The following is a 26256-nucleotide window of genomic DNA, read 5'->3' on the forward strand; positions in this document are numbered from 1 at the left end:
AGGACACAGGGAAAAGTTAGCCATCTACAAGCCAAAGAGAGAGGCCTCAGAAGAAACTAATCCTGCCAACACCTTGATCTCAGACTTAGAGCCTCCAGAATTATAAGAAAATAACTTCTGTCGTTTAAGCCACCCAGTCCGTGGTATTTATTACAGTAGCCCTAGCAGAATAATACAGTCAGGTAGGCCTAGCTTCATCCCAGTTCGGTTCACTTCCCCCTAATCCTTGGCAGATTGTTACTAAGCCTTTGTTTGGCCCCTTCTAGTGATATGGAACTTGCTATCTCACAAGGTAGCTAAGATCTTGTGTCACTTAGGACTCTTTCACTTGAGGTGGCAGAAAACCTTACCCAAAGTGGCTTAAGCAAAACAAGGAGTATATCGTCTATCTTAAAAGTCTAGCAAATGGCCTTAGGTGTGGCTTTAATCAGGTCTCAAATGATGTGATCAGAGCCTGGTCTCTCCGTCTACTAGCTCTGTCTCCTGTTGGGTAGGCTTCATTTCTAGGCTTACACCGGAGGTCCCAGGCAGGTCCACATCTTCCCAGGATCAAGTCCAGTTGAAAAGAGAGAATGCCGCATTCCCTTAGTTTCTGCTTAGCAGCTAAAACAACAGTATTGTACTGACTGCTCTCAGGTATGACTTTGGGCTAACACAGCCCACACCCTGTTCAGCAGTAAAGCCCTTCACATATTTGAATGTCCCTCCTGCCGCTTTGCTTCTCCAACTCCCTCAGGGATTTTCCCCAGAATATCTTATCCCAGACTCTCCCCTTTTTAATCTTCCCCCTCATTCAGACTCCTTTCTTTTTTTTTTTGTCAGCGATCTCCTAATTGTACCCACTTCCTGCTGTGGTCTGGCCAAAGTCAAGAACCGTAGGATTATTATGTCCTTTTGGTTTGGTCATGATATTCCTTCAGCCTGAATTTTGATGAACTTGTTTAGTTCCCTCAAATTTAGCTTACGGTCAACTAAAAGTCTTGAGGCCTTTTTCAAATTAATTGCTATGACAAATGTCAATGATTCTTGTTTGGAAATTATAGAATTTGTATTTTATGTATACCTCAGGCCATCCCATGGAAAATTTTTAAACAAAATCATGGTGTATGTGGGTGTGTGCTGTATATGTATGTGTGTTTGGTCATTTGACTTTTACCCTAATGGAAGGTATAACAACAAAACAGCATATTGTATCTTTCAAGTGGTTGGGTTCCATTAATCAAGGTTCTATTTTGTTTTAAACATCCTTATTTTTCTACCTAGAGATAAACACAAGCTAAGAAAAAGTGGGCAGATAAACTAAAAGAGCAATGCAAAGATGTAAATATGGCCAGGAACCAGCACCGTGACCCGGCTGATGGTTACCAGTATTTTTATACTCTTAGCTTAGCTTACCAGTCATTTGAAGAGGAAAGATTTGAAGGCAGCAAAATAAAGAATGACTTAAGACCAGCAGAGACTGAGACTTCACTTTTATCTTTTCTTTTTCTAGCAGAAAAAAATAGAAGGAAGTATTAGTAGCTGCAGAAAACATACATAGCTAGATGAATATTCTTTTTCCCCCATTCACTCTTCTGATATACAGTGTGGTTCTTATTCTCTGTTCTACAAAGATGGGTCAATGGCCAGCGACATATACCTGTTTGGCGATAGAAGCTTGGTGGCTTCCAGGGTCTCTGTTGGTGATCCCTTTGGCTGTGCTGTGGTTGGTATGGCAGTGCCACTGACTCTTTGAGCTTTGTGGCTTACATGCTAACTCTTACTCTGGTGAGATAGGCTTGTGGGTACCCAAGATCCTTGTTATCTGCTTGTGCACATGTGTTGAGGATCCATTGCATGGTGCTTCAGGATGCCCCGCAAAAGCAAACTATAGTCAGCTATTCATTGAACTATTCCTTGTCCACGTAGATGACTGAATATTTATCTTCGAGCACAGCCTGTTAACATTAATCAAAAATATTGCCAAATGTGGACGTCCATATTTTTAATCATTCTATTTCTAGGCCTCTTTTATAAGTCAGTTCATTCTTTCACATACCCATCACTTATTCCTATACCATGATCAAGTATCTTATTATACATATATATATATAATTACAAGTATGCATATATAATTACCAATATAATAGGTGCCTACATACACATATAATTACAAGTATAGTATATGCATAGTTTACATTTATATCGTGTTCAGTACCACATGCCTGGCACTTAACACAGAGTATGTTCGTTCAATAAATATTTGTTGTGTGATGTTCTATTTAAAGTATGTATATTTTCCCTCCAGTCCATGAGTATTTATTGAGTGCCTGCTATGTGTCAAGCACACGAGATAAATCTGAGCCAACATAATATGATATAGACATCACTCTGCATGGAGCATACAGTCAAGCTGTCAATGTACAGTTACAACTGAGATAAGGGTTATGAGGAGAGGCACATGATGCTGTGCTCATGTATAAGGAGCTGAGTGAGATCTGAAGGAGGAGTAGGAATCAGGTCACAGGTAGGGATGGGTGGGGACAGTGGCCCAGTGGGTCCACTGGGAATTCATGTGGCTAGAGGACAGAAGCTAGACAGCTCACTGTGCCAGATAGTCTACCAAAAAAGATGTTTTATAATAGAATCTCTTTCTTGGTTGTTCTTAGCGGTTTTGATTCAAAAGTTCCCATTGTATTACATATAATACTTTCTGATGATCCAAGTGGCTCTTGAAGCAAATGAATACTTTTCTTAAGTTTATCTCTACAGACTGCCAATTTTCTTTGTCCAGAAAGAACACAATCATGGCAATGTTGAATATTTCATGCGCCTTTCTTAACTATTTGTATGACTCTTTGACTTACACCCAATCTCATAACAGATTCAAAAGATAGAAATAATATTGAATATTAATTAAGCTAGAATGTTGTATTATTTTTAAACCAAAATAGAAACCCAGATAATGATCCCTTCAGGTTGGAAAACCATGGGTCAAGCATCATACATCATTTACTGTGCCTATTTATAGCTACATGAAGCACAGTGACTAATCTTTATTCTTTGAGAAAGTAGACATACACATGGGAAGAAATTCAAGAGTTCTAAAAGATATTCAGTAAAGTCTCTCTCCCACCTTTGGGACAGTCCCCCAGCTCCACCCCCAACCCAGAGCCCATCAGTGATATGAGGTTCTAGTGTCTTCTTCCAGAGATAGTCTCTTCACATGTAAGTGCATACATGTGTATGTAACTCTCCTTCCCTGACATGAGGATTACAATGCTGTACTTACTGTTCTGCAGTGACTTTTAGCTCGCTTTAGGTGACAGTATCAAATAGTTAGTGGTTGGTGGATTAATGATAAGATGTAACGTATTCACAACTTAAACATTTTGAAACACAAAAATATAAAAACATTTGCTAATCTTTGGTTGTAGGGCCAAACCTTTTCTTTGAAAATGATTCTGTTATTGGGGTTATGATTTCCATCAGTTTTGGTTTCTTTTGTGTGGAACACAGACATAAAGATAGTTCAAAAACAATTTGGGTACAGAATTCTATTAGTTTTTTTATTATTTTAACCTAAGTTTTTTAATGGTTGCCTTCCCATGCCTAATTTGATAGTTTTTTCCCCATCTTTTAAATGTTTATTTTTACATGATTTTCAAAAAGTACATAACTCACTATGCAAACTCAAAATCGACAGAAATACACTCCTTAGACAATGAATGGTCTGCAATCACAAATCTCCAAGGTAACCACTGATCATGGTTTGGCGTCTGTCTCCTTCTAGATTTGTTTAGGTACTAATGTAACTTGAATATGGAGACACACACAAACGCAGGACATTTTATGATACAGTAACCAGGAAGCCTTTGTTTTAAGGGACTTATCTAGTGCTTCCCAATAGGAGGTGTTTAGAAACGTGTGAGGGGGCATTTTAGTTTTTTCAGAGACTGTCACTTAGCGCCCAAGGGCCAGGATCCTAAACATCCCCTGGTGAATGGGTGGGTCCCATATGATAAAGAATTATACCATCCAAAATGAGAGTGGCCCATCAAGAAACACTGTGTTCATGAGAATAGTGCTTCTTCTTGTCCTCATGTTTTACCCATTTACATAAGATTATATTAAACTACTTTACTATAATTCACTGAGCACTTGAGCAAGGCAGGCTCCTTTTGAGTATAAGATGAAAAAGACACAGTCCTTGCCTCCCAGGAACTCACAGTCTTCTGTGTATAGAGCACTTGTAGATTGTGACAAGTACCCTAATGGAAACAAAGAGTATAACAGAGGAAGAGTTATACCTGGGGACATTTGAGATGGTGAGATAGGATCAGTTATACCTGGGGACATTTGAGATGGTTTCTTAGAAGAGATGAGCACTTTCAAGGGTAGGACTCTCACAATCAGAGATACTAGCGCCCAAAGTCGTGTCTTGGAAGAAGGAACAGGTGTGTCATCAGCTCTGCCGCTTCTAGGTAAGCACTGGGCATGAGGTATGGCAGCTCCTGCCACATGTTGCTCAGGTCGTTGACTCTTGGCCACGTCTTCACTCTGTCTGGTTGCTTTTGCTACCACTGTGGCATGAGAAGTGTCCCGTGATGGTAGCTCGGGCCCTCTGCTTAGGGTGGGAATTCCAAGGAATGCCAGCTAGGATCCGTTCAAGCCAGCCAGCCCTGGGTATGGGACACAGGGTAGAGAGGACAAGAAAGGGGAGGCAGGACAAGAGATTCCAGACAATGACAGTAAAACCCTATTCTGCTACATAGAGGCAGAGAAATCCTGGGAGGACACCCACAGTGACATTACATCATGCAGGTTGGTTGGGAGGAGGGGGATGAATATGAAAAAACGGTAATTTTCTAGACTAAAATTTAAGTCTTCAAGGCATAAACCTTCTATTTTAATTATCTTCTAAAAAGTTTGGATTTATATTTTCCTACCTTTTAAAGCTGACAATCAGGAACATCCTCTTACTCTAAGGTTGTCAGTATTAGGTGATTATGCTGGAAATAAACTTCATTCTTGGGGAGGAGGGCACTGCTTACACTGAATGCTCACTTTAAGCACCAGAATCCTGACCTTAATTAGCAGCTGATGTCTGCCTGCTCTGGAAAGACATCTGTAGCAATATCTGAAAGAACTTTTTTTTTTTACTGACAAGTTCATATAGACCATAAAAGGATGATCTGGGAATGATGAAACCCAGCCTAAGGGTGAGTCCGTATACTGTTTACCATACAGAAAACCTAAGCTGATTCATATATGAGGCAAAGAGTAGACTGTGCTCCAAGTATCTGGTACTAATGACCGCTTCTTTCCCATTAGGAACTGGTGTTCCTAATGAAACTCTAGCTAGGTGACATTGTCCTCTAGCTGAGGACATAGTCCCAATGGTCTGTAACCTGTCAAAATATTACTTTCTGAATCCTGGTTTGTTGCTAGTCTGTCTTCGTCTCCACCCAGCCCTGGAGCAACACTTCTGTGCATTGGAACACTGTGTCCTTGTGCGAGGGCTTGCACCACAGGTTGAGCGCATATTCAGACTCCATCTGCAAATACTCCATGTCTGGTTGATAAGAACCATCCTTATCCAGGGCATTTTGTTTTCATCCGGTGTTTTTTCTTTTTTGAGGAACTTTTCTGTTTCTCCATTAGAGGCTTTGCAGCATGCTTGCTGCCAATGACTCATTTGGCTGAGAATGGGTTCTCTTTGCGTGGTGTTGCCCTTTCATCTCATACATCTGAGAGCATTGCAGGATAATCCTACTTAAATCCTTCTCTGTTGCTCATAACCTGTATTGTCTCTGGAATAGAGAATAATTTCCAGATTGGATCTGGGCTGGAAAAGTTCACTCATCTCTTCATAAATCCTAAGACTTTGATCCTTCTTATATTGTTCAAATACCCTCTCTGCCTGCAAAGGCTTGAGGTTTTATGGTTAACCTTTCTATTGTTCCCTCCTCCTTTGTCCATTTGCTTCTAACCCAAGTGTCCTGGGACCCCCAGGGGGTAGCTAAGAACCTCTCCTTTGTGTAGCCATAGCACTTTGTGCAGACCTCTTAGGGTATTGAATTTAATTTATTTGCTTCTGTGCCTGTCTCCCCACTAGACTAAGTTCCTTGCAGGCAAGGAGGATTTCTCTTCATTTTTATTCCCTTTCAGTCCAGCACAGTGTGTGTTACATAGTGGTATCTCAGCTAATGTTTATTGAGCAAAATTCATGTTCTTTGTAATTTAGAAATGTTCTCAGGGGTTATTCAGCCATGTTATAGATGGTTTAACTTAGAAAAGTAGGGCATCATAATTAACCCACACTCTGTTAGGAATTGCAGGATGACTCACAATTAATTGCTTCTGTATCTTGAATACTGTCTTTCTGAAAAACAAAACAAAACAAAAAAAACAAGTACTAGTTTCATTATAAGATAAGCACCAATCAACTTATCCTGTCAACACTATGGGTTGTGGTTTTGTAAGAAATTAGAAACTCATAAGTACTTTTCTCCTACCATTATATTTTGCTCAAATAAAGAATCAAGGAGTTTGACAAGTGATTTGGGTTTTCCATGGTGTAGTGTTTTATGCTGAATCATTTGCTCCTTACCAATTGTGTTCTTTATAGATCAGTTATCTATAACACCTGTTCTAAAATTGTCTTTATTTCTTGTCTTACTTTTATACTTACTTCTTGTTGTGAAATAGGAAAGCAATGATGTTGTTTCTGAGCTGTTTCACTATAGGTGTTCAATGGGTCTCTGTATGTAACTGAGAGGCATTTTTCAGACTATTTTTCTGTATTTCCAGACCTCTTAATGCTCAGGCAAATTCTAGGACTCCAAACATATGCTCTATATTCAGCATAAAGAATTTGTCCAGAAGATGATCTAGTAAAACATATTATAAATTCCTTTTTATTAGCAAATCCTTAATTTCATGAGTGTGCGTGTATTCATTTCCTAGGGCTGCCATAACAAAGCACCACAGACTGGCTTTAAAAAACAGAAATTTTATTTCCTTACAGTTCTGGAAGCTAAAAGTCCAAGATCAAGGTGTTGGTAGGATGTATGTCTTCTGAAGACTTCTCTCCTTGGCTTGTCTTCCAGTGTCTTCACCTGGTCTTCCCTCTGTGTCTGTCTCTGTCCTAATCTCTTCTTATCAGGACACCAGTCATGTTGGATTAGGGCCCACCCATATTACATCATTTCACCTTAATCACCTCTTTAAAGGCCCTATCGCCATACCTAGCCACACTCTGGGGTACTGGGGGTTAGGACTTAGACCTTCAACATATGAATTTTGGAGGGGACACAGTTCAGCCCATAACAGTGAATACTACGGCAGTTTAAATATCCCATTCAGATACTAAAGAGGTTCTTAGGTTGCTGCAATACTTTTCAGTGATTATTCAATAAATATGTTGTCTACTTCTTTCCCTTTTCATAGATCAAAATGCTGCCTTCCTTTCTGCTCATCATTTTACACTTGCTGATTTTTTTAAGCCACCGGCTTCACCAGAATGGTTGGTGAGGGAGGAATGCTAGTGTCCTCTCTTTTGGAATTCTGGGATAAAAGTTTTATCAGAAAAAAGAAGGATACTTGGACACTTTTCTTTAAAATAATAATAAGAATAGTAATAATAATACCTTTTATTGAGTGCTTATTATGGGCAACTCACTGTGTTGTAATTATCACAAGCCTGCAGAGTTGATGTTGTTGTCTACTTGATACATAAGGAAATTGAGGCTCTAAGAGATGAAGTGATTTGCACTGGATACTTCTTATTTTGTGTTTTCATCTTTACGGCACCTGTTTGGTCCCAAAGAACTATCAGTTGTGAGATTAGAAACATGGAAAAGAATTGAAAGGTATATCAAGCTCGTAGTCACTGGGCTGGTTGGTGGCATTCCGAGACCTAAGGGTCCGAGAGATTACAGACTCCAGTGGCTGAATTCCACATGGGTAGAGAGAGGTTTGAAGGCATAGCACAGCCTACCTCTTATGGGTTACTTAGGGCCAGGCCCTGTGGACTGTGGCCTGGATTGAATAGCGGTTGTCATGGTAACCCTGATTCAGAAGTGGGCTCAGAAGAAAGGTATAGGATAGGCAATATGAACACAAGGAAGATGTAGTACCAAATCTTTTTATGATGGGATTATGGGCAAGAATTACTTGGAGCTGCTTAGAATGAGCTAGATCAGTGGTTCTCCATCTTTGGCTCAGTATCTGAATAACCTGGGGAGCTTTCAAAAGCACAGAGCCTGAGTTCCAATCCTAAAGAGCCTTAACTGAGGGTGGCATGGGCCTCGACACTGTAGTTTTTAACAGTTGCCCGAGTAAATCTGATGTACAGGCAGAGTTAATAAGAACTAATGAGCTAGGTCAGAGGTTGGCAAGCTATGGCCAGGGGCCAAATCTGGCCTGCTGCCTGTTTTGTAGGACCCAGGAACTAAGAAAGGTTTCTATACTTTCAAGTGGTTGAAAAAAAAAATCACAAGGAGAATACTATTTTGTGATACATGAAAATTACATGAAATTTAAATTTCAGTGTTCATAATTCGAATTTTATTGGAACGCAGCCATCCATGCTTATTCATTTACATATCGTCTATGGTTGCTTTCATGCCACAGCAGCAGAGTTGAGTATTTGCAAAAGACCTACAAGACCTATTTACTATATGGCCCTTTATAGAAAATGTTTGCTGACCATGAGTTAGGCTAAGTTGATGTAATCAGCAGGGCTGCTTTAGAACCTGGAAGGAAACATATTTGTGTAACTTGTGTGTTTGTATATTGTATTTTGCATTTTAATCTCCTGTGGGCTCTTTGTTGCTGTTTCCTAGCAGAGGGACCCTGGCCGATGGATTTATAGCAAGTTTGTTCAGCAAACTTTTTATCAAACAGGTTTGAAACATACTTTTTTCTTCAAAACATACAAGTAAAAAGAGCATAAAGTCCAAAGAATATGACAACGCAGACCTTTTCGTTATTGAAGAGCTCCTAAATCCATTCTAATATCCATTTCCTGTCCCATCCCCACCCCCTCAACCCTTTTGTTGTCTTTCCCCATATTTCTCTCTGCTCTGTATTTGCAGTTAATACCAGCTGGATGCCTCAGGGCATTTCGTTTCCTTGATCCAGTGTTGGAAAAAGAGGACACTGTTTATAAGAATGATTTTAATATAAAAATACAGTTGAGCAAGATTAGGAAAATACCACTGATTGTCAAATTGGTTTATTTCTTTTACCTTCTAGTTTTCATCCACTTGGATTTAGAACACAAGAAAAGCATTAAGGTTGGGAAAATTAACAGAAAATGGAAAACAACCAAGAAAAAGAAATCCCCTGGGTTTTGTGTGTGTGTGTGTGTGTGTGTTTTTTTTTAAGAAGAATTAATTCCCTCTACAATTTTTTTTTTAATTAATTAATTTATTTATTTTTATGGTTGTGTTGGGTCTTCGTTTCTGTGCGAGGGCTTCCTCTAGTTGCGGCAAGCGGGGGCCACTCTTCATCGCAGTGCGCGGGCCTCTCACTATCGCGGCCTCTCTTGTTGTGGAGCACAGGCTCCAGGCGCGCAGGCTCAGTAATTGTGGCTCACGGGCCCAGCCGCTCCGCGGCATGTGGGATCTTCCCAGACCAGGGCTCGAACCCGTGTCCCCTGCATTGGCAGGCAGATTCTCAACCACTGCGCCACCAGGGAAGCCTCTGGGTTGTGTTTTTGTAAAGAGAAGTAGCCACCGTTTGCTTCCAAACCAGCCCGTCCAGTTCAGAATGAGAGAGATCGTAACCTTATGCTTGGATTCACCATTTTAGGCCTTTATTTTGTTTTTACTCATAATTTTGGTGGTGGTGATTGTGAGGGTGAAAGCTAGAGGCTGATATATATTTATCAATTTTGTAAGCATGTGATATCATGGATTTTTTTTTAAAATAATGAACTTGTATCAATTGAACTGATAGGAAAAAGTGTTTGATTTCCAAATAGTTATTATTCATCATTGGATGATAGTTTTCAATGACCTTGAGAGTCTCTTTGTGAAACTGCTTGGTGTCTTGGGTATCGCAAGCAAGGCCACATATTCACGTGTTCTCATTTTTAGCTGTTCTTCCCCCATCATACTGAAGTGGCTACAATCCCAGGCATATTTACCCTACAGCCACCTGGAAGGAAGCCAGCAATGTCATTACAGATGGCAGTATGCCCAGACTATCTTAAAAAAGCATCATCTCTGCTACTAATTAAGTTTCAGGAAGGGTGATGTTTGCTTTTATATTAACAAGCATTTTGAAAAGGCTGAGAGCAGATATGTTAGAAGCAGTTTTCTTATTCCTAAGAGTTCATGGTTAAATTTAATTGTCCTTTAGCTTCCCCACTTCTGAGTTTGGAACACTGTCTGCTGGATGATGGATGTTTGGGGCAGGGGGAAAACTAGGTGATATTTGCATGTTTTGTATCTCTACCAGAGCCTCAACTTATTTTCCTTTGCTTTTTTTAGGGTTCTGTACATTGGCCTGGCCTGCAATACGGCTCGCTATATTTATATTTCCTACCTGGAAAATGCCTGGACTGTTCTCCCCATGGAAGTTCTTCAAGGCAAGTTAACAGTTGGAATTAGAATTATTTTTCTACTTGAGTTATGACTACATGAAAGTTCAGTGGCCTTCAGCATCTGACTCTACAAAGGAAGGGCAGAGGCACTGTTTTATATGAGTTTGAAGTGGTTGTGAAGGAACAGGTTACGTCAGGGGGCTGGTTCTTCAGTTCCTCTGAGTGTTCTGTGTTTGTTGAACCAAACAAAGCTGGATTATTTCCCACACCCTTGTGATTAAACAAAGAAAGAGGAACTCTGCAATAAACTCTCATGTACAATTGTTAGGTGTACACATCCAAAGGTGGTTTTAAATATAAAAGGATTTATATTTTAAAGATTTTGGTATTTTTGTAGATTAACTATACTTACTGCAAAAAAAAAAAAAGGTTGTCATAACTATTTTATTTCTTCAGTTACTTTGATCACATCTAGTGATTTGTAACTAAAGCTTTATAGTCAGGCTGTTGTTTTCCTATGCACCTTTATAATCTTTGCTCAAATATCCTGACCTGAGTTCTTCTCTTTGCTTCACTGGACCCTTCAACATGTAACTTTGAAAAAAATTTCTTGCCATGTGGCTTAAGAGCAGTGAGAGCATTGATTTCTATTCATTAGCTCATATAATCCAGACTGTATCCTGAGAAGTTCTATTAGCAGCTTGGCTAAATCATTTGGTGATTGGCATTATGATTAAAATAAAGGTTCAGGATAACATCATTGGAGTTGAGGTCTTCCGGGGCTGCCCAGACTCCTAAATCATTAATTGTACCAAACAGTCTATGACTATATACAATTTTATTAGCTTTATAGATTGCCATTATCATTTTCCCTAACCCTGAGGATGCAAATGCCATACAATCAACATAATTCTTTATCATAATATCTAAGATGAAAGACTCACAATTATATATCTAAACAAAATGTATAAAATGCAAAAGCTCATTCACCAAATCCCATCGTGGCAATGAAAAATAAAAAACCTATCCTAATGAAAGGAGACATAATTTATAGTCACATTAAAATTATAAAATTCAAATATGTACACACTTTAAAGGTGCTTTTCTCAGGTCTGATGCAGTGGTATAAATGATGAAAAGAGATTTTGTTTATAAATATATAGAAAATGGAAATTTGGTCTCATAATAAGAAATTATTGTTTGTAATAATTAGAACTCTTGAATAGTCTTGAGGTGGGGCATACATCTCAGTATTGTGTCATGTAAGAAAAACAAAGCACAAAATATGAACTGCAGGAAAGAAATGTGCAACAACAAGGTATAAGCAACACAGCCTTAGGGGTTCCCACCTCTAATTCTGACTCTGTTCTATGAGGCAGGGTGCTCACCTGACTTAACTGCTTCATTTATTGGTATGACACCACGTGCAGACTCTTACTTAAAAAAAACAACAAAAAACAAAATAACTGGTATACCTGTTATAATAATTCATGAATAATACATGCATATACCTTTTTCTCTCCTTTTAATTTAATATGAATTAGATAAAAAAGGATGGTTTGCCTTAGTGACTTAAGAAAATAGAGCAGGGACTTCCCTGGTGGTCCAGTGGCTAAGACTCTGCACTTCCCAGTGCAAGGGGCCTGGGTTCGATCCCTGGTCAGGGAACTAGATCCCACATGCCGCAACTGAAGATCCTGTGTGCCGCAACTAAGACCCGGTGCAGCCAAATAAATAAATAAATATATATATATATAAAAAGAAAAGAGAGCAAAAGAGAGAAGCTTTTTTAAAACAGTGGTTAAAGAAGACATTTATAACAAGAGAAGAATTTTATAAGAGGGAAAAAACAAATGCTGTTGCGAATCAAAAACGTCTTTTTTCCTGTTAATTTATTAAAGATATGTTAAATAGCCACCAAGAGTCACGCAGCATGCTGAGTGCTGGGAATATAATTAAAAAAACAATATATTAACTTAGACCTCAAGGTCTCACTGTCTGTTCTGGAAGCCAGATGTGTAAATACATAATTGCTACCCAGTGTGTTAGATGGATTAGATGGAATCAGAAAAATGTGCCAGGTAACAGAGAAGGAGCTCCATGGAGGGAATGATTAGCTTTGTGAAGCAGAGAGTGGGAGGATGATATTTATTTATTTATTTATTTAAATTTTATTTATTTATTTATTTATTTTTGGCTGTGTTGGGTCTTCGTTTCTGTGCGAGGGCTTTCTCTAGTTGCGGCAAGCGGGGGCCACTCTTCATCGCGGTGCGCGGGCCTTTCACTATCGCGGCCTCTCTTGTTGCGGAGCACAGGCTCCAGACGAGCAGGCTCAGTAGTTGTGGCTCACGGGCCTAGTTGCTCCGCGGCATGTGGGATCTTCCCAGACCAGGGCTCGAACCCATGTCCCCTGCATTGGCAGGCAGATTCTCAACCACTGCGCCACCAGGGAAGCCCTGGGAGGATGATATTATTAAAAGATTCCCCAAGGAAATCACAGATAAGCTGGATTTTGAAAGGTGACAAGGACCCCACCCGGTGGCCTAAAGAGAAGCAGATATTTTGGCACAGAGAAGAGCCACGTGCCAAAGCACAGCCGTGGAGAGCGGAATGGCATCTCAGGAAACCTGAGTGGGAGGCTTTGGCTGGGGCTCGATGGGTTTGTCATCCTAAGCTGCTGACCCAGTACATATTTGTATAATATGTATTTATGTGCACCTTAGGGCAGTTATCCCTGCTTCCCATGGCAGGCTACAGTTTATACCTCTGTGTTTCATTTTATTTCCCCTGTGCCAGTAGAAACCTAGTTACTGATCTGAAGCTAGTAAAAAGGGGCAATCTGTAAATACGGAGAGTCTCCGCATCTAACACAGGGCTCTGTGACCAGTTCCGCAGAGCTCTTTGCGTCTAAAACTGGAGGAGACGGTTTCATTCCCTGGCAGAAGTGAGTGCTGAGTGTTTTGGCTGTACAACAAAAAATCCCTTGCCTTTGTTTGACCCGTGCCCACCCTACGGAAAACAGTGGATTATCTATGTGGAATAAATCCTGTTTCATAGGAACACACTTCTGACTGAACAGGTTTGTTTTTCCAGTCTGAATTCTTCCAAAGTTACAAGGCTCATCCAAATGACTTTAAAGTCCCTGTGCTTAAAGCAGCTCTACTTAGGATGCAGTAAAACAAGAAATGATGACAAAACATGGAATGATTTAATTACAGGACAAGCCCACTGTCATGATAGATGCCCCTTAGTCCCTTGACTGGAACTGCTACCTGATGATTTCCAAAGACCCAGCCTTAGGAGGGGGAGGGTGGGGAAGCAGGACACGGGCTCTCATCACTGATGGTCGTGACACTGAACAGTCAGCACTTCCACTCTGTGATTCTGGCCCCAGCGCCACACAGAGGGTCTTCTTAAATAATAGAGGTGAGGTCTAGCTCTTCAATCTTTCATCCCGTGCCTCATCCCCAAAACACCATGAGAACTAGTACCACCTAGTGGAGCAACGGAAGGGGAGGAGACAAGGGATGTGCTTTATTCCGTATCTCTGGCTACTCATCTCTTCCTCTTTGGGGTTACCTGTAACTGACGGAGGAAGATTCCTTGTTATCCTTCATTCCCTGAAGCTCTTGGTCGTCATCTCAGCATTTGTCTCCTCAGGCTATGTTGGTAATAATTAGCAGATGGGATGGGGATAAAGCACATTTCCTCCTCTCTAGACCCCTAGGAAGGAGGCTATGTGGGTATCTATTTTGGGGTCAAGGTAAGACTGTTGGAGATGATGAGGATGTTTCTTTCCTATGATCTTTCTCACATTTAGTAGCCAGTGCCTCTTGCAGCCTTTTAGCCGTTCACTTGTCTTTTGCAGCAAACATGTCATTCAGTAGGCAATGGGTGCCACCATGTAAAGAAGCAGAAGATGTATTTCCTACTCATAAGGAGCCTGTAATTTATTTTAAAAAGAGACAGTGGGTCTAAGTGCCTAAAAGCATTGCTGGGTGCAGTGGAGGGATTAGGATAGTTTATATTTATTTATAAGATCTCATTTTAAGAACCCACGTGTTTTTCTCCTTTACTTCTGCACGAGAAGCATTTAAACATATTCTTGATTGTGATCCGGCGTATACACTTCTGATAAAAATCAAAGTCAAATTTGTTATGCTCATTTTTATGCCGGTGTCTGTTGTGAATCCTTGCAAGACTTTGAGATGAATGTGATTCAAATTATTTTTGCTATTAAAATGTATTTAAGGAGAGTGAGGCCAGACCAGGGCTGCTGTAACTAAAGAGGTCCTTTTGTGGTACTCAAATGAATGGCTCAAGCACTGAAGGGTGAAAATGAGGTCTGTGTCGCGTCCTTCTCCGCAGGTTGCTTGATCGGTAGGATCCGGGTTAAGATTATGATGAAAGATAGTTTTTTAATGTCGCCAGTAGGAAAGCTTGAACTGACATTTATGGAGCTTTACTCTCCTATTTAGTATGCCTGCTCAGCCGGGTGAGAATCATGTTTTCCTTCCTCTCATGTTCTGGAAGAACATGGAGAAATTATGAAAGCGTTACAATGTAGCCCTTATCTGACAGTGGAAATTCTGGCCCTGATTCCAGGCTGTTATCATCCATATGGGAAATTTTCTGTCTGACTTAACCCTTAAAACACAAGTAGCTTGTCGCATGAATATATAAGATATACAAAATGCTCTAAGTTTAGTATTTCAGTGAATAAATTGGCATACGGATGTCATTGATGTTACTGCTAAAGTTAATTTTTTTTTTTTTTTTGGCTTTGTTGGGTTTTCATTTCTGTGCGAGGGCTTTCTCTAGTTGCAGCAAGCGGGGGCCACTCTTCATCGCGATGCGCGGGCCTCTCTTGTTGCGGAGCACAGGCTCCAGACGCGCAGGCTCAGTAGTTGTGGCTCACGGGCCTAGTTGCCCTGCGGCATGTGGGATCTTCCCAGACCAGGGCTCGAACCCGTGTCCCCTGCATTAGCAGGCAGATTCTAAACCACTGCGCCACCAGGGAAGCCCTAAAGTTAATTTTTAATCAGAATAGTCATAAATTGTAATAGAGCAGTTTTCTTCTTTATCATTCCCATGCTTTACAGTTACTAAAAGTTCTTATACAGTCTCTTAAAAATAGACATTATTTTGTCCCTTCAGAATTCATTTTAAATATCTTCTGCTGCAACAATCCTTTTCTGGCAAACTGCATCTGACACTTAGCTCTTCCTTTTCTGAATTGTTCTCAGAGTTATGGACTGTGTTACACAGTTTAGCACTTAATTGTTACCCAATTATTTTATTTAACAAATACTAGTTTACTTCCTGACTTAGTTTTAACCCTTAAGTGCAAAGACCACGCCTTACAGTTTTTGAATTCTCCAAAGAAGCATGCACACAGGAAGATATACTGTAAATGCTTGTTGTTTGATTTCACAGTCCCCTGCAAAATGTACTATAGTTGATATTTTCTAATTATTAAAGCTTTTGAATAATAGAGGACGTTCTACCTCAGAAGCTTATAAATATATGAAGGAAAGCTGAAAACTAAATTTAAAAGTTGAATCTTTAATATGTTAGCTTTTTCCCTAGGATACCATCCTGCCATCCATTGCACATTTGTAAAAACAGCAGTGTGTTTTAATCATTTACTTATGTCCCCACCTCATTCTACAAATTATTTGAGACAGCTTACCAAAATATGCAGTAAGCTGGAAACCATAAAGTGCTCAGGATTGAATTAGACTATCTTGTGTTCCAGCTCCCCTACCTATAAGCTCTGTGTCCTTTAGGCAAGCTGCTTAGTCACTTTAAGCCTCTTAGACTTTTGTGCTACAGAATAGGCTAATATGAGTATTAAATAAACTATTCTATGCAAAGTATATAGCATATTACCTGGCACATAGTTAGCCTTCAATATTATAAGGTAAAGAGTTATTTGGGGCATATAAAAAACTTGATATTATGTGTGATGTGAACTCTTTTAGGAGGGAGGGGAAGAAGGTAGTAAGAATGTACATTTTAAAAAAATTGACAGATTATTGGGCATGTTTGATGTTATCAAGAAAACCTCTCAAATTAGATGATTACATTTATTATAGAATACTTTTAACAGTGGTTATGAGGATGTATAGTATAGTACTTAAGCACTGAAGTTCCGAGCTTAGACACCTTGGGTTCAAATCCTGTTCCACTACCCTGTTGTCTGTGTCACTCTGAACAAGGCACTTTAATCTCTCTGTGCCTTTTTGGAAAATGAAGAAAAAAATGGTACCTATTACTAGGAAGAATAAAGGAGATAATCTATGTAAAATACGTAGCACAGCTCCTGGTAGAGTAAGCTGCTATAATAATGTTATTAATGAGAGATATTAAATGTTAATCATAATTATTTCTAATGGTTCTAGGTTATTCAAATGTAGTGTATTCACAAACAGTTAAGGTCTTGGCAGTAGGTGGTGTGAAAATATCTCTGAGTTTCTGTTAGCCTTGAAGGTAATCCCGAGGGACCCCAGTAAAGGTAAGAAAGGACTGAGAAGCGAAGTTTCCATGACCTATGTGGTCTTTGAGCGTTATTTGTTGTCAGTTAAGATATGGTGTTGAATTGCCACTCAAAATTATCAGTAGTTTTGTAACAAGTAGCCAAGGAAGAGTTAATAACATATTGCAAGGAGAGTCAGTTCATGTGCCTTTGTTACTACTGTCAGTCACAGAGGTAACATCCTTTTATTCTTACTGTTTGATCCACCAACTTAGTTACCTCATACTAAAAGGTTTAAAAAGGTATAGCTCTAGGGTAAACACATTTACCAGTGACACAATACATTTGCTTATTTATTTCATCATGTAGAGAATAATCATCTACTCCTTTTTCACAGTTCTCTAATAAAAGGGAAAGAAGTAGAAACATTTTCTTTTTTCTGCTTATGATATCTTTTACCCTCTAAATTTTTTTTTTTAATTAATTAATTTATTTATTTATTATGGCTGTGGTGGGTCTTCGTTTCTGTGCGAGGGCTTCCTCTAGTTGTGGCAAGCGGGGGCCACTCTTCATCGCGGTGCGCGGGCCTCTCACTATCGCGGCCTCTCTTGTTGCGGAGCACAGGCTCCAGACGCGCAGGCTCAGTAGTTGTGGCTCACGGGCCTAGTTGCTCCACGGCATGTGGGATCTTCCCAGACCAGGGCTCGAACCCGTGTGCCCTGCATTGGCAGGCAGAGTCTCAACCACTGCGCCACCAGGGAAGCCCTACCCTCTAAATTTTAAAGGAAAGTTGTTTTATACTTAAAATACAATTTTACAAATACGGAAAATGATGGAATTTTTTTTTTTTAGATTTCTAGATTGCTTTATTATAGAGGACCAGAACACAAGTGTAGTAAAAAGATTGGCAAGAGTTTCAGATTATTAATATGATTACTAGGTTGCATATTCAAGTTTAAGAACAAGAACCAAAACTCCACAGTTGTCATTTGTATACAAGGTATTGTTATCAACCCAATCCCCTCTTGTGGATTTACATTCGCTAGTTCTTTTCTAGGAAGTAATATGGATTCTTCTATTTACATGATATTTTGAAATAAAGGTATTTCAGAGAAACCAATTTTAATTCTACATCTACCCTGGAAAATGTTGGAACATACAAGCCAAATGGCTTTCATTCTTCTGCTTTTAGTACCAGAGAAAAAATGTTTTACTGAATGCTTTCCTATTTTTCCCTTCAGTTAATGCCCTGAGTTGCTTTAAAGAATGTAGTTTCCAGTGATCTAATCAGTCCCAAAAAAGCAAGGAGGAAACTCTGGAATTCTAACTACAGAGAATCTTTTATAACTGCCACTTAATACCAGCCAACAAATTTTAACAATAGTTTAAAAGTATCCTAATTTAAGTCATCCTGCTGGAAAATGCTTTAATTATCTTAGAAGACTCAAAGGTTTAGAAAACCCTTAGAATTAAAAAAAAAAAAAAGAAACCCTATTATTGGAAGATTTTGTGTGTGTCCAAGCCTTCACATTTAAGAGAATAACTGCTAGAATTATATTTGATCTAGAATTATAGCAAAAATATATTTGTTACTGTTTTGGTCACATAAATACATAGACCCATCTTTGCCTACTTGTAAATTCTGTAATTGATTGCTCAAACACAGACATAACAATAGACTTGGTATCACCATTAAAGTTAATTGACAACCATTTGATGTGGTTTCAGGTCTTTGATGATTCACCTTTAAGAAATAATTTCCAAAATCTATGCTGGATGTTACTATTGAATCTAATTAATGTTGAATAAATTTCATTTTATTTCTCATAATATTTTTGAGTTTCTTCCTTAGTGTTAATGAAAAACTATGCATATCTGAAAAGAAATGGAGTTAGCAGCATCTTTAATAATCTATTCCTTAAAATATATAATATTTTAATTGTGTACTACTGTGTCCACATTTACAGTTAAGACTCTCTCCAGGCATTATTCAATTCTGAGAAGGCTGGCATTATCTAAAGTACTGCAATTGTTTAGTCAGATAAAGCAAATACTTCATTTGAATTCTGTGGAAATTAATTAAGTGTGCATACTGCCTCTTCCATCTTTCTAGTTAAAAAACAGCCTACTTGAAATTATTACTGAAACATATAAGAAAAATTATTTTGATATTTCTCAGTTTACTATAGGGCATATAATCTAATGTACCCAGTGAAAATAGTGTTTATTCTATTATGGATCTACTTAAGTAAAATCATCCTGGTAATTTGATTATATGTCTGACATTGTGAATTTTACCTTGTTAGGTGCTGGATATTTTTGTATTCCTACAAATACTCTTGAGCTTTGTTCTGGGACACAACTAGATTACTTGGAACTAGTGTGATCCTTTTGAGTCTTGCTTTTAAACATTACTTAGATGGTACCAGAGCAGTGTTTAAACTAGGGCTAACTCTTTCATAATACTAACACAAGACCCTTTTGAGTACTCTACCAATCCCAGGAATCATGAGTTTTTCCAGTTTGGCTGGTGGAAACAGGTATTATTCCCAGCCCTGTATGGGTTCTGAGGAATGCTTTCTGTAATGCTTTTGGGTGGTTCTTTCCCTGGCTTTGGATAGTTTCTATACACGCTCTTGCTAATCAGTACTCTGCTGAATACTTGAGGGAAACCATCTGCAGATCTCTGGAGTTTCTGTGAAACTCTCTCCTCTCTGATACTCTGACCTGGAGCTCCAGCTGCCTTGGTCTCCCCAGACTGTCAGCTCCATCTCCTCAACTCACCGGTTCCCCCTCTGTGCCCTGCAGCTTTCAAACTCTGACCAGGCAGTAAGCTGGGGCTCCTCATTGTTTCCCGTCTCTCTGAGATCACTGTCCTTATTGGTGATGGCCAGTGTCTTGGGAACTATTGTTTCATATATTTTGTCCAGTTGTTTGTTTTTTCAAGAAGGAAGTAAATCCAGTCCCTGTTATTCCATTTTGGCCAGAAGCAGACTAATGTCAGATTAAATCTTAAATGAATATTAATCTTTCAGTTTAATTTTCCAAAACATAGGTTAAGAATTTCTGATGATATTATCTCCAAATGAGATTATTTTTCAGGAAGCAAGTCCAAGACTTAATCTAGGCAGAACCAGATGATCTCTTAATCCTTTCCAGCTATCTATAAAACCTGTTGTGACAATATCTTCCTATTACATTTATTTTCCTTATTAGTTTTTTGGCTGCTTTGGGTCTGAGTTGTGGCATACGGGATCTTTGTTGAGGCATGTGGGATCTTTTTCGTTATGGCATGCAGTCTGCTCGGGTTTCTCTCTAGTTGTGGCATGCAGGTTTTCTCTCTCTAGTTGTGGCACGCGGGCTCCAGGGCATGTGGGCTCTGTAGTTTGTGGCACGTGGGCTCTCTCACTGGGACGTGCGAGTTCAATAGTTGTGGTGCATGGGCTTAGTTGCCCCGCGGCATGTGGGATCTTAGTTCCCCGACCAGGGATTGAACCCACGTCCCCTGCATTGGAAGGTGGATTCTTTTACCACTGGACCACCAAGGAAGTCCCTCTTCCTATTACACTTAAAGCAGTGCTCTAATAAAGATTTAAATTCATACAATGCACAGTTGCTGTACATTAAAATAATGATCAAATTTTCTTTCACCTGTTATCTTTACCCTCCCCTCCCTGCCAACAAATGGTGAAGATATAATGAAACTGGTAATGAGGCATTGTAAATAGTCTCTACACTCTTGGAAAACAAATTGGAGCTGTATATTAAAAGGCAAAAAAAATATTATATCCTTTGAATCATTAACCCCACTTGTAGAATTATAGCCAATGTAAATAAGATATGTAAAAAGCTGTATTTCCAAAAATGTTAATCATAGTGCTAATTATAATGGAAAAAATGGGAAATAATCTTTTAAAAGTGAAGTACAGTTGATTTACAATACTGTGTTGGTTTCAGATTACAGCAAAGTGATTCAGTTATATTTTTTTCAGATTATATTCCATTATAAGTTGTTATAAGATACTGAATATAATTTCCTATGCTATAAGTAAATCCTTGTTGCTTATCTACTTATGTATAGTAGTTAGTATCTGTTAATCCCATACTCCTAATTTGTCACCCCTCCTGCCCTCCCTCTCACTTTTGGTAACCATATGTTTGTTTTCTATGTGAGTCTGTTTCTGGTTTGTATATAGATTCATTTGTATTATTTTTTAGATTCCACATATAAGTGATACCGTATAGTATTTGTCTTTCTCTGTCTGATTTACTTCACTAAGTATAATATTTCTAGGTCCATACATGTTGCTGCAAATGGTAATATTTCATTCTTTTTTTATGGCTGAGTAGTATTCCACTGTGTGTATGTACATATATATATATATATATGTATATATACCACATCTTCTTAAGCCAATCATCTGTTGATGGGCACTTGGGTTGCTTTCGTGTCTTGGTTATTGTAAACAGTGCTGCTATGAACGTTGGGGTGCATGTACCTTTTCAAATTAGAATTTTTTCTGGATATATACCGAGGAGTGGGATTGGTACCTCTATTTTTAGCTTTTAAAGGAAACGCCATACTGTTTTCCATGGTGTTTGCACCAATTTACATTCCCACCAACAGTGTAGGAGGGTTCCCTTTACTCCACACCCTCTCCAGACTTTTTAACGATGGCCATTCTGACCTGTGTGAGGTGATACTTCATTGTGGTTTTGATTTGCATTTCTGATAATTAGCAGTGATGAGCATCTTTTCATGTGCATGTTGGCCATCTGTATGTCTTCTTTGGAGAAATTTCTATTTAGGTCTTCTGCCCGTATTTTGATTGGCTTGTTTGTTTTTATGATATTGAGTTGTATGAGCTGTTTATATATTTTGGATATTAACTCCTTGTCAGCTGCATCATTTACAGACATTTTTTCCCATTTCTTAGATTGTCTTTTCATTTTGTTGATGGTTTCCTTTGCTGCGCAAAACCTTTTAAGTTTGATCAAGTCCCATTTGTTTATTTTTGCTTTTTATTTCTTTTGCCTTGGGAGACTGATCTAAGAAAATATTGCTACGATTTATGTCTGAGAATGTTTTGCCTATATTCTCTTATAGGAACTTTATGGTGTCATGTCTTACATTTAGGTCTTTAAACCATTTTGAGTTTATTTTTTGTATATGGCATGAGGGAGTGTTCTAGTTTCATTGATTTACACGTAGCTGTCCAGCTTTCCCAACACCACTTGTTGAAGAGACTGTCTTCTCTCCACTGTATATTCTTGCCTCCTTTGTTGTAGATTAATTGACTTTACATGCATGGGTTTATTTCTGGGGTCTATTCTGTTCCATTGATCTATATATCATCTGTTCTTTATGTCAAAATAGGTACCCAGTAAGAGGTCAATATCCAAAATATATAAGGAACTCTGACAACTCAACAGCAAAAACCCAAACAACCCAATTTGAAAATGGACAAAAGACTTTCTCTAAAGAAGATTTACAAATGGCCAAAAAACACATAAAAAGATGATCAATATCACTAGTCATTAGGGAATGCAAATCAAAAGCACAATGAGATACCACTTCATACCCATTAGGATTGCTATTATAAAAAAACACAGAAAATAACATCTGGTGAGATGTGGAAAAATTGGAACTCTTGTGCATTTCTAGTAGTAATGTAAAGTGGTGCAGCTACTGTGGAAAACAGTCCCTCAAAGTATTAAATATATTATTACCATATGAGCTAGTAATTCCACTTTTAGGTATATACCCAAAAGAACTGACAGCAGGGACTCAGATACTTGCACATCAGTGTTCACAGCAGCAGCATTCACAATAGCCAAAAGGTGGAAACAGCCCAAATGTCCATTAACAGATGAATGGATAAACAGCGTTACAAGGCTACATATCCTTTAGCCTTAAAACGGAAGTTCTGGCACATGCTACAACATGGATGAACTCTGAAGACATTGTGCTAAGTGAAATAAGCCAGACACCAAAGGACAAACACTGTATGATTCCACTTATATGAGGTACCCAGAGCAGTCATATTCATAGACAAGGTAAATGCTGTTTCTCAGGGCCTGGAGATAATATTGTTTAATGGGTGCTGAATTTCAGTTTGGGATGATAAAAAAATTCTGGAGATGGATGGTAGTGATGGTTGCACAACACTGTGAATGTACTTAAAGCCACTGAACCATACACTTAAAAATGTTTAAACGATAAATTTTGTTACGTATATTTTACCACAAATAAAATATTTATCTTTATTAGGTATATATGTGTGTGTGTGTGTGTGTGTGTGTATATATATATATATGTATCTAGTTAAGTAAATAACTCATGTTCCAAAAAAGAGTAATGTAAGGAGTGCTGATCAGTCACCCTGTCCGCTTCTCTTCCTCTCCAGGAGTGACACACGCGGCCATCTGGGCAGCCTGCATTTCTTATCTCAGCGCCGCGGTTCCCCCAGAGCTGAGGACGTCTGCTCAGGGCATCCTGCAGGGCCTTCATCTGGGTTTGGGGAGAGGTTGTGGAGCCATGATCGGAGGCGTGTTAGTCAATTATTTTGGTAAGAATGGTTTTCTCTTTTTCCCTTTCTTCTTTGATGAAAACTTACAAATTTTTTTAGCAACCCCTCAGTAAACACTCAAATTATTACTGAAGATTGCCAGAAGCTAAACTCCATTGTTCATATATTCTCTTTCTAGCTTTCATGGTAGTCAAAATTGCAGAGCAGTATGCTTCAGTAGTTAAGATGATTAGAGCCAGCTTGTAACCGTGCACGCTTCTCTGACAGCTTAATGCGATGCTACACGGATACCTCAAAGGAGCCAAACAAATGAATAATCACATGTGCTTTTGGTTTGAAGTAAAGTACCCTAAACCTGCTGATAATAATGCTAGAGGAAAGAGAGCTCATCACTGTTGTTCCATCAGGAGATTTTGAACCAAAAAAATCTAACTATGTACTGGCTTTGGTAATGTCACTGCATCTGTGATAACACAGTCTGTCTGCCCTGTCAGATCTCCCTTATTGGAAATACAAGGGCGGGGCTGAGGTGGAGATGGCATTATTCTGCTCCAGGAATCTTGACTATTCAGGTCCCTAGAAGGTGGGCTCAGAGATGTCTGAATTTATAGCACTACCTGAGCTCGGCTGTTCTAATTACAGATTAATAAGGTTGTTTAATATATAGTTAGGTAAATGGTCTTTATGAAGAGAGCACCACTGAATTTTAAAAAGGCACTCGGAGACAGTCCTTTATTTTATAAATGCAGTTTTAAAATTTGATCAATGACATATCCAGTACCAGCACTTGGATCTCTTGACACCTACCCAGACCTGTGCTTTTCCTACTATAGGAAGCTAATGGCCATTTGCCATTCTTTGCTCTGCTGCCTTTGCACTGAACTTTAGAACATTGACAGTTTTGGATGAGGGCTGCCTGTCTTTCCGGGAATCACTCTATGGAGTGCTGCCTGTTTCCACAGGGGCTGCTGCAACCTTCCGAGGAATCGGCATGGCCTGCCTGGTGATCCTCCTGCTCTTTGCCCTGATCCAGTGGCTGGCAGTGCCAGATGAGGAAGAAGGTAAACACGTGCACTGCTCCCTCATGGTTCTAAAGGTTGAAGCCATGGGGGATTCTACACACACCCCTCAGAAACCCAGAGGTGGAAACAGAGTGTACCACAGACCTGCATGGCTAGATTTTCTCAGTGGTGTATCAGTGAACTCATGTGCACCATTGCTGGAGAGAAGCCACTTGCTATGTTGAAAAGAATACTGGTTGTTTTAAGCAGCTTGCTTTTGTTTTGCTTTATGGTACAAGGTACTGGGGAAGGTATTGGTTTTAAATTTCTCTGGTATTCTAAAGAGATTTAAAATTTAAATCAAATACATATAGGATTATACAGTAATTTTACTATTAGGGATAGGAAGTGGTATTAATCTCTATGCTTTTACCTTCATTTGATAAAAATGTCTAAACCTTAAATTTGAAGTTGTCCCTTAATTAGGCATGGCCTTCTTAAAAGTATTATACAGAAAGAACGTTATATCCAATATAATGTGTTGATGAGAACAAGCTTTCAACTTTTTGGGGGAATCAACTTTTTTTTTTCAATGAAGAAAGCCAACCATTAAGACAAATATTCTTTCTCAGCTCTTGGGTCCTGGAACAGGGCTCATCTTCTGTGGTGTCCTGTCCTTTGAGGAGCATTTGCCTCAAGTACCCGAAGTGCTTCTGTTAGGAGAAAAACTAACTAGTTACAGAAACCCCAGAGACAGATTTTAATTCCAACAAGTTACTCAGAAAGAAAGACCAGTACTGACTTTTCTTATTCTTGTTCTTTTATAATCCTGACTAGATATATCTCTTATGCAGCTTAGTCCATGCCTTCAGTAAAAGGCCAATAAAAGCAGCTACTGTGTGATTTTTCCTATTTTGATGCTTATCTTTAAAATCTCAATCCCATAAGTGGGCCTAAAGGCAACATTCACTATAACCTATGCCCCACAGATGTTACATACGTTAACTGAACCAATACATTTCATAAATAAATATAAGTTAATGTCTATTAAGCCCTGTAAGGAGACCCTGGAAGGTAAACATCACATTCATTTGCTCAGTACTTGCGCCAAGTAGAGAAGCCGCCCTTGGTACACAGTAACGTATCAACATTCCCAAGCATACTAGAATGGGCTTATCGAGGTTGTCCATTTGTTCAGTTTTTATTATTTATTTATACATACATACATATATCTGTTTAAATATGTAAAAACTCTGAGAAATGATTTAAACATGGCTTTCTCTCCAGACAAGACGATGCTGGCAGAAAGGATTCCTGTTCCTTCTAGTCCCGTTCCCATAGCAACCATCGACTTGGTCCAGCAACAGACAGAAGATGTTCTGCCACGCGTTGAGCCCAGACTTCCACCCAAGAAAACCAAGCACCAGGAAGAACAGGAGGATGTGAACAAGCCAGCCTGGGGGGTCAGCTCCTCTCCCTGGGTGACCTTTGTTTACGCGCTCTACCAAATTAAAGAGATGATGCAGCTAACAAGAGACAACCGTGCTTCTGAGATACAGCCTTTACAGGTAAAAAGTTCCTCTGCTGCCCTGCCTTAAGCAGGCTCAGTTGTTTCAGTTATTCAGTTATTCATTCAACAAGATTTATGGGAGGTCTGGTGGGGGAAATAGACATGCAGACAAATAATTTCAGTGCTTTGTGACAAGTGTATTA

At 39.1% G+C, this 26256-nt stretch overlaps 1 protein-coding gene across 4 annotated transcripts in view; it reads left to right on the forward strand.

The window, feature by feature from the left end:
- MFSD6 (major facilitator superfamily domain containing 6) overlaps positions 1-26256 on the forward strand; it is a 74711-nt gene that overhangs the window by 44347 nt on the left and 4108 nt on the right. For all 4 annotated transcript variants that reach the window (XM_057551939.1, XM_057551940.1, XM_057551942.1 and 1 more), the window contains exons 3-6: positions 10482-10579; positions 23420-23581; positions 24505-24603; positions 25831-26111. In XM_057551939.1, the coding sequence (XP_057407922.1) occupies positions 10482-10579; positions 23420-23581; positions 24505-24603; positions 25831-26111 (640 nt within the window). The remainder of the gene's footprint in view (positions 1-10481; positions 10580-23419; positions 23582-24504; positions 24604-25830; positions 26112-26256) is intronic.

This window comes from Balaenoptera acutorostrata, chromosome 8, assembly GCF_949987535.1.
Source record: "Balaenoptera acutorostrata chromosome 8, mBalAcu1.1, whole genome shotgun sequence".
NCBI classification, from domain to species: Eukaryota; Metazoa; Chordata; class Mammalia; order Artiodactyla; family Balaenopteridae; genus Balaenoptera; species Balaenoptera acutorostrata.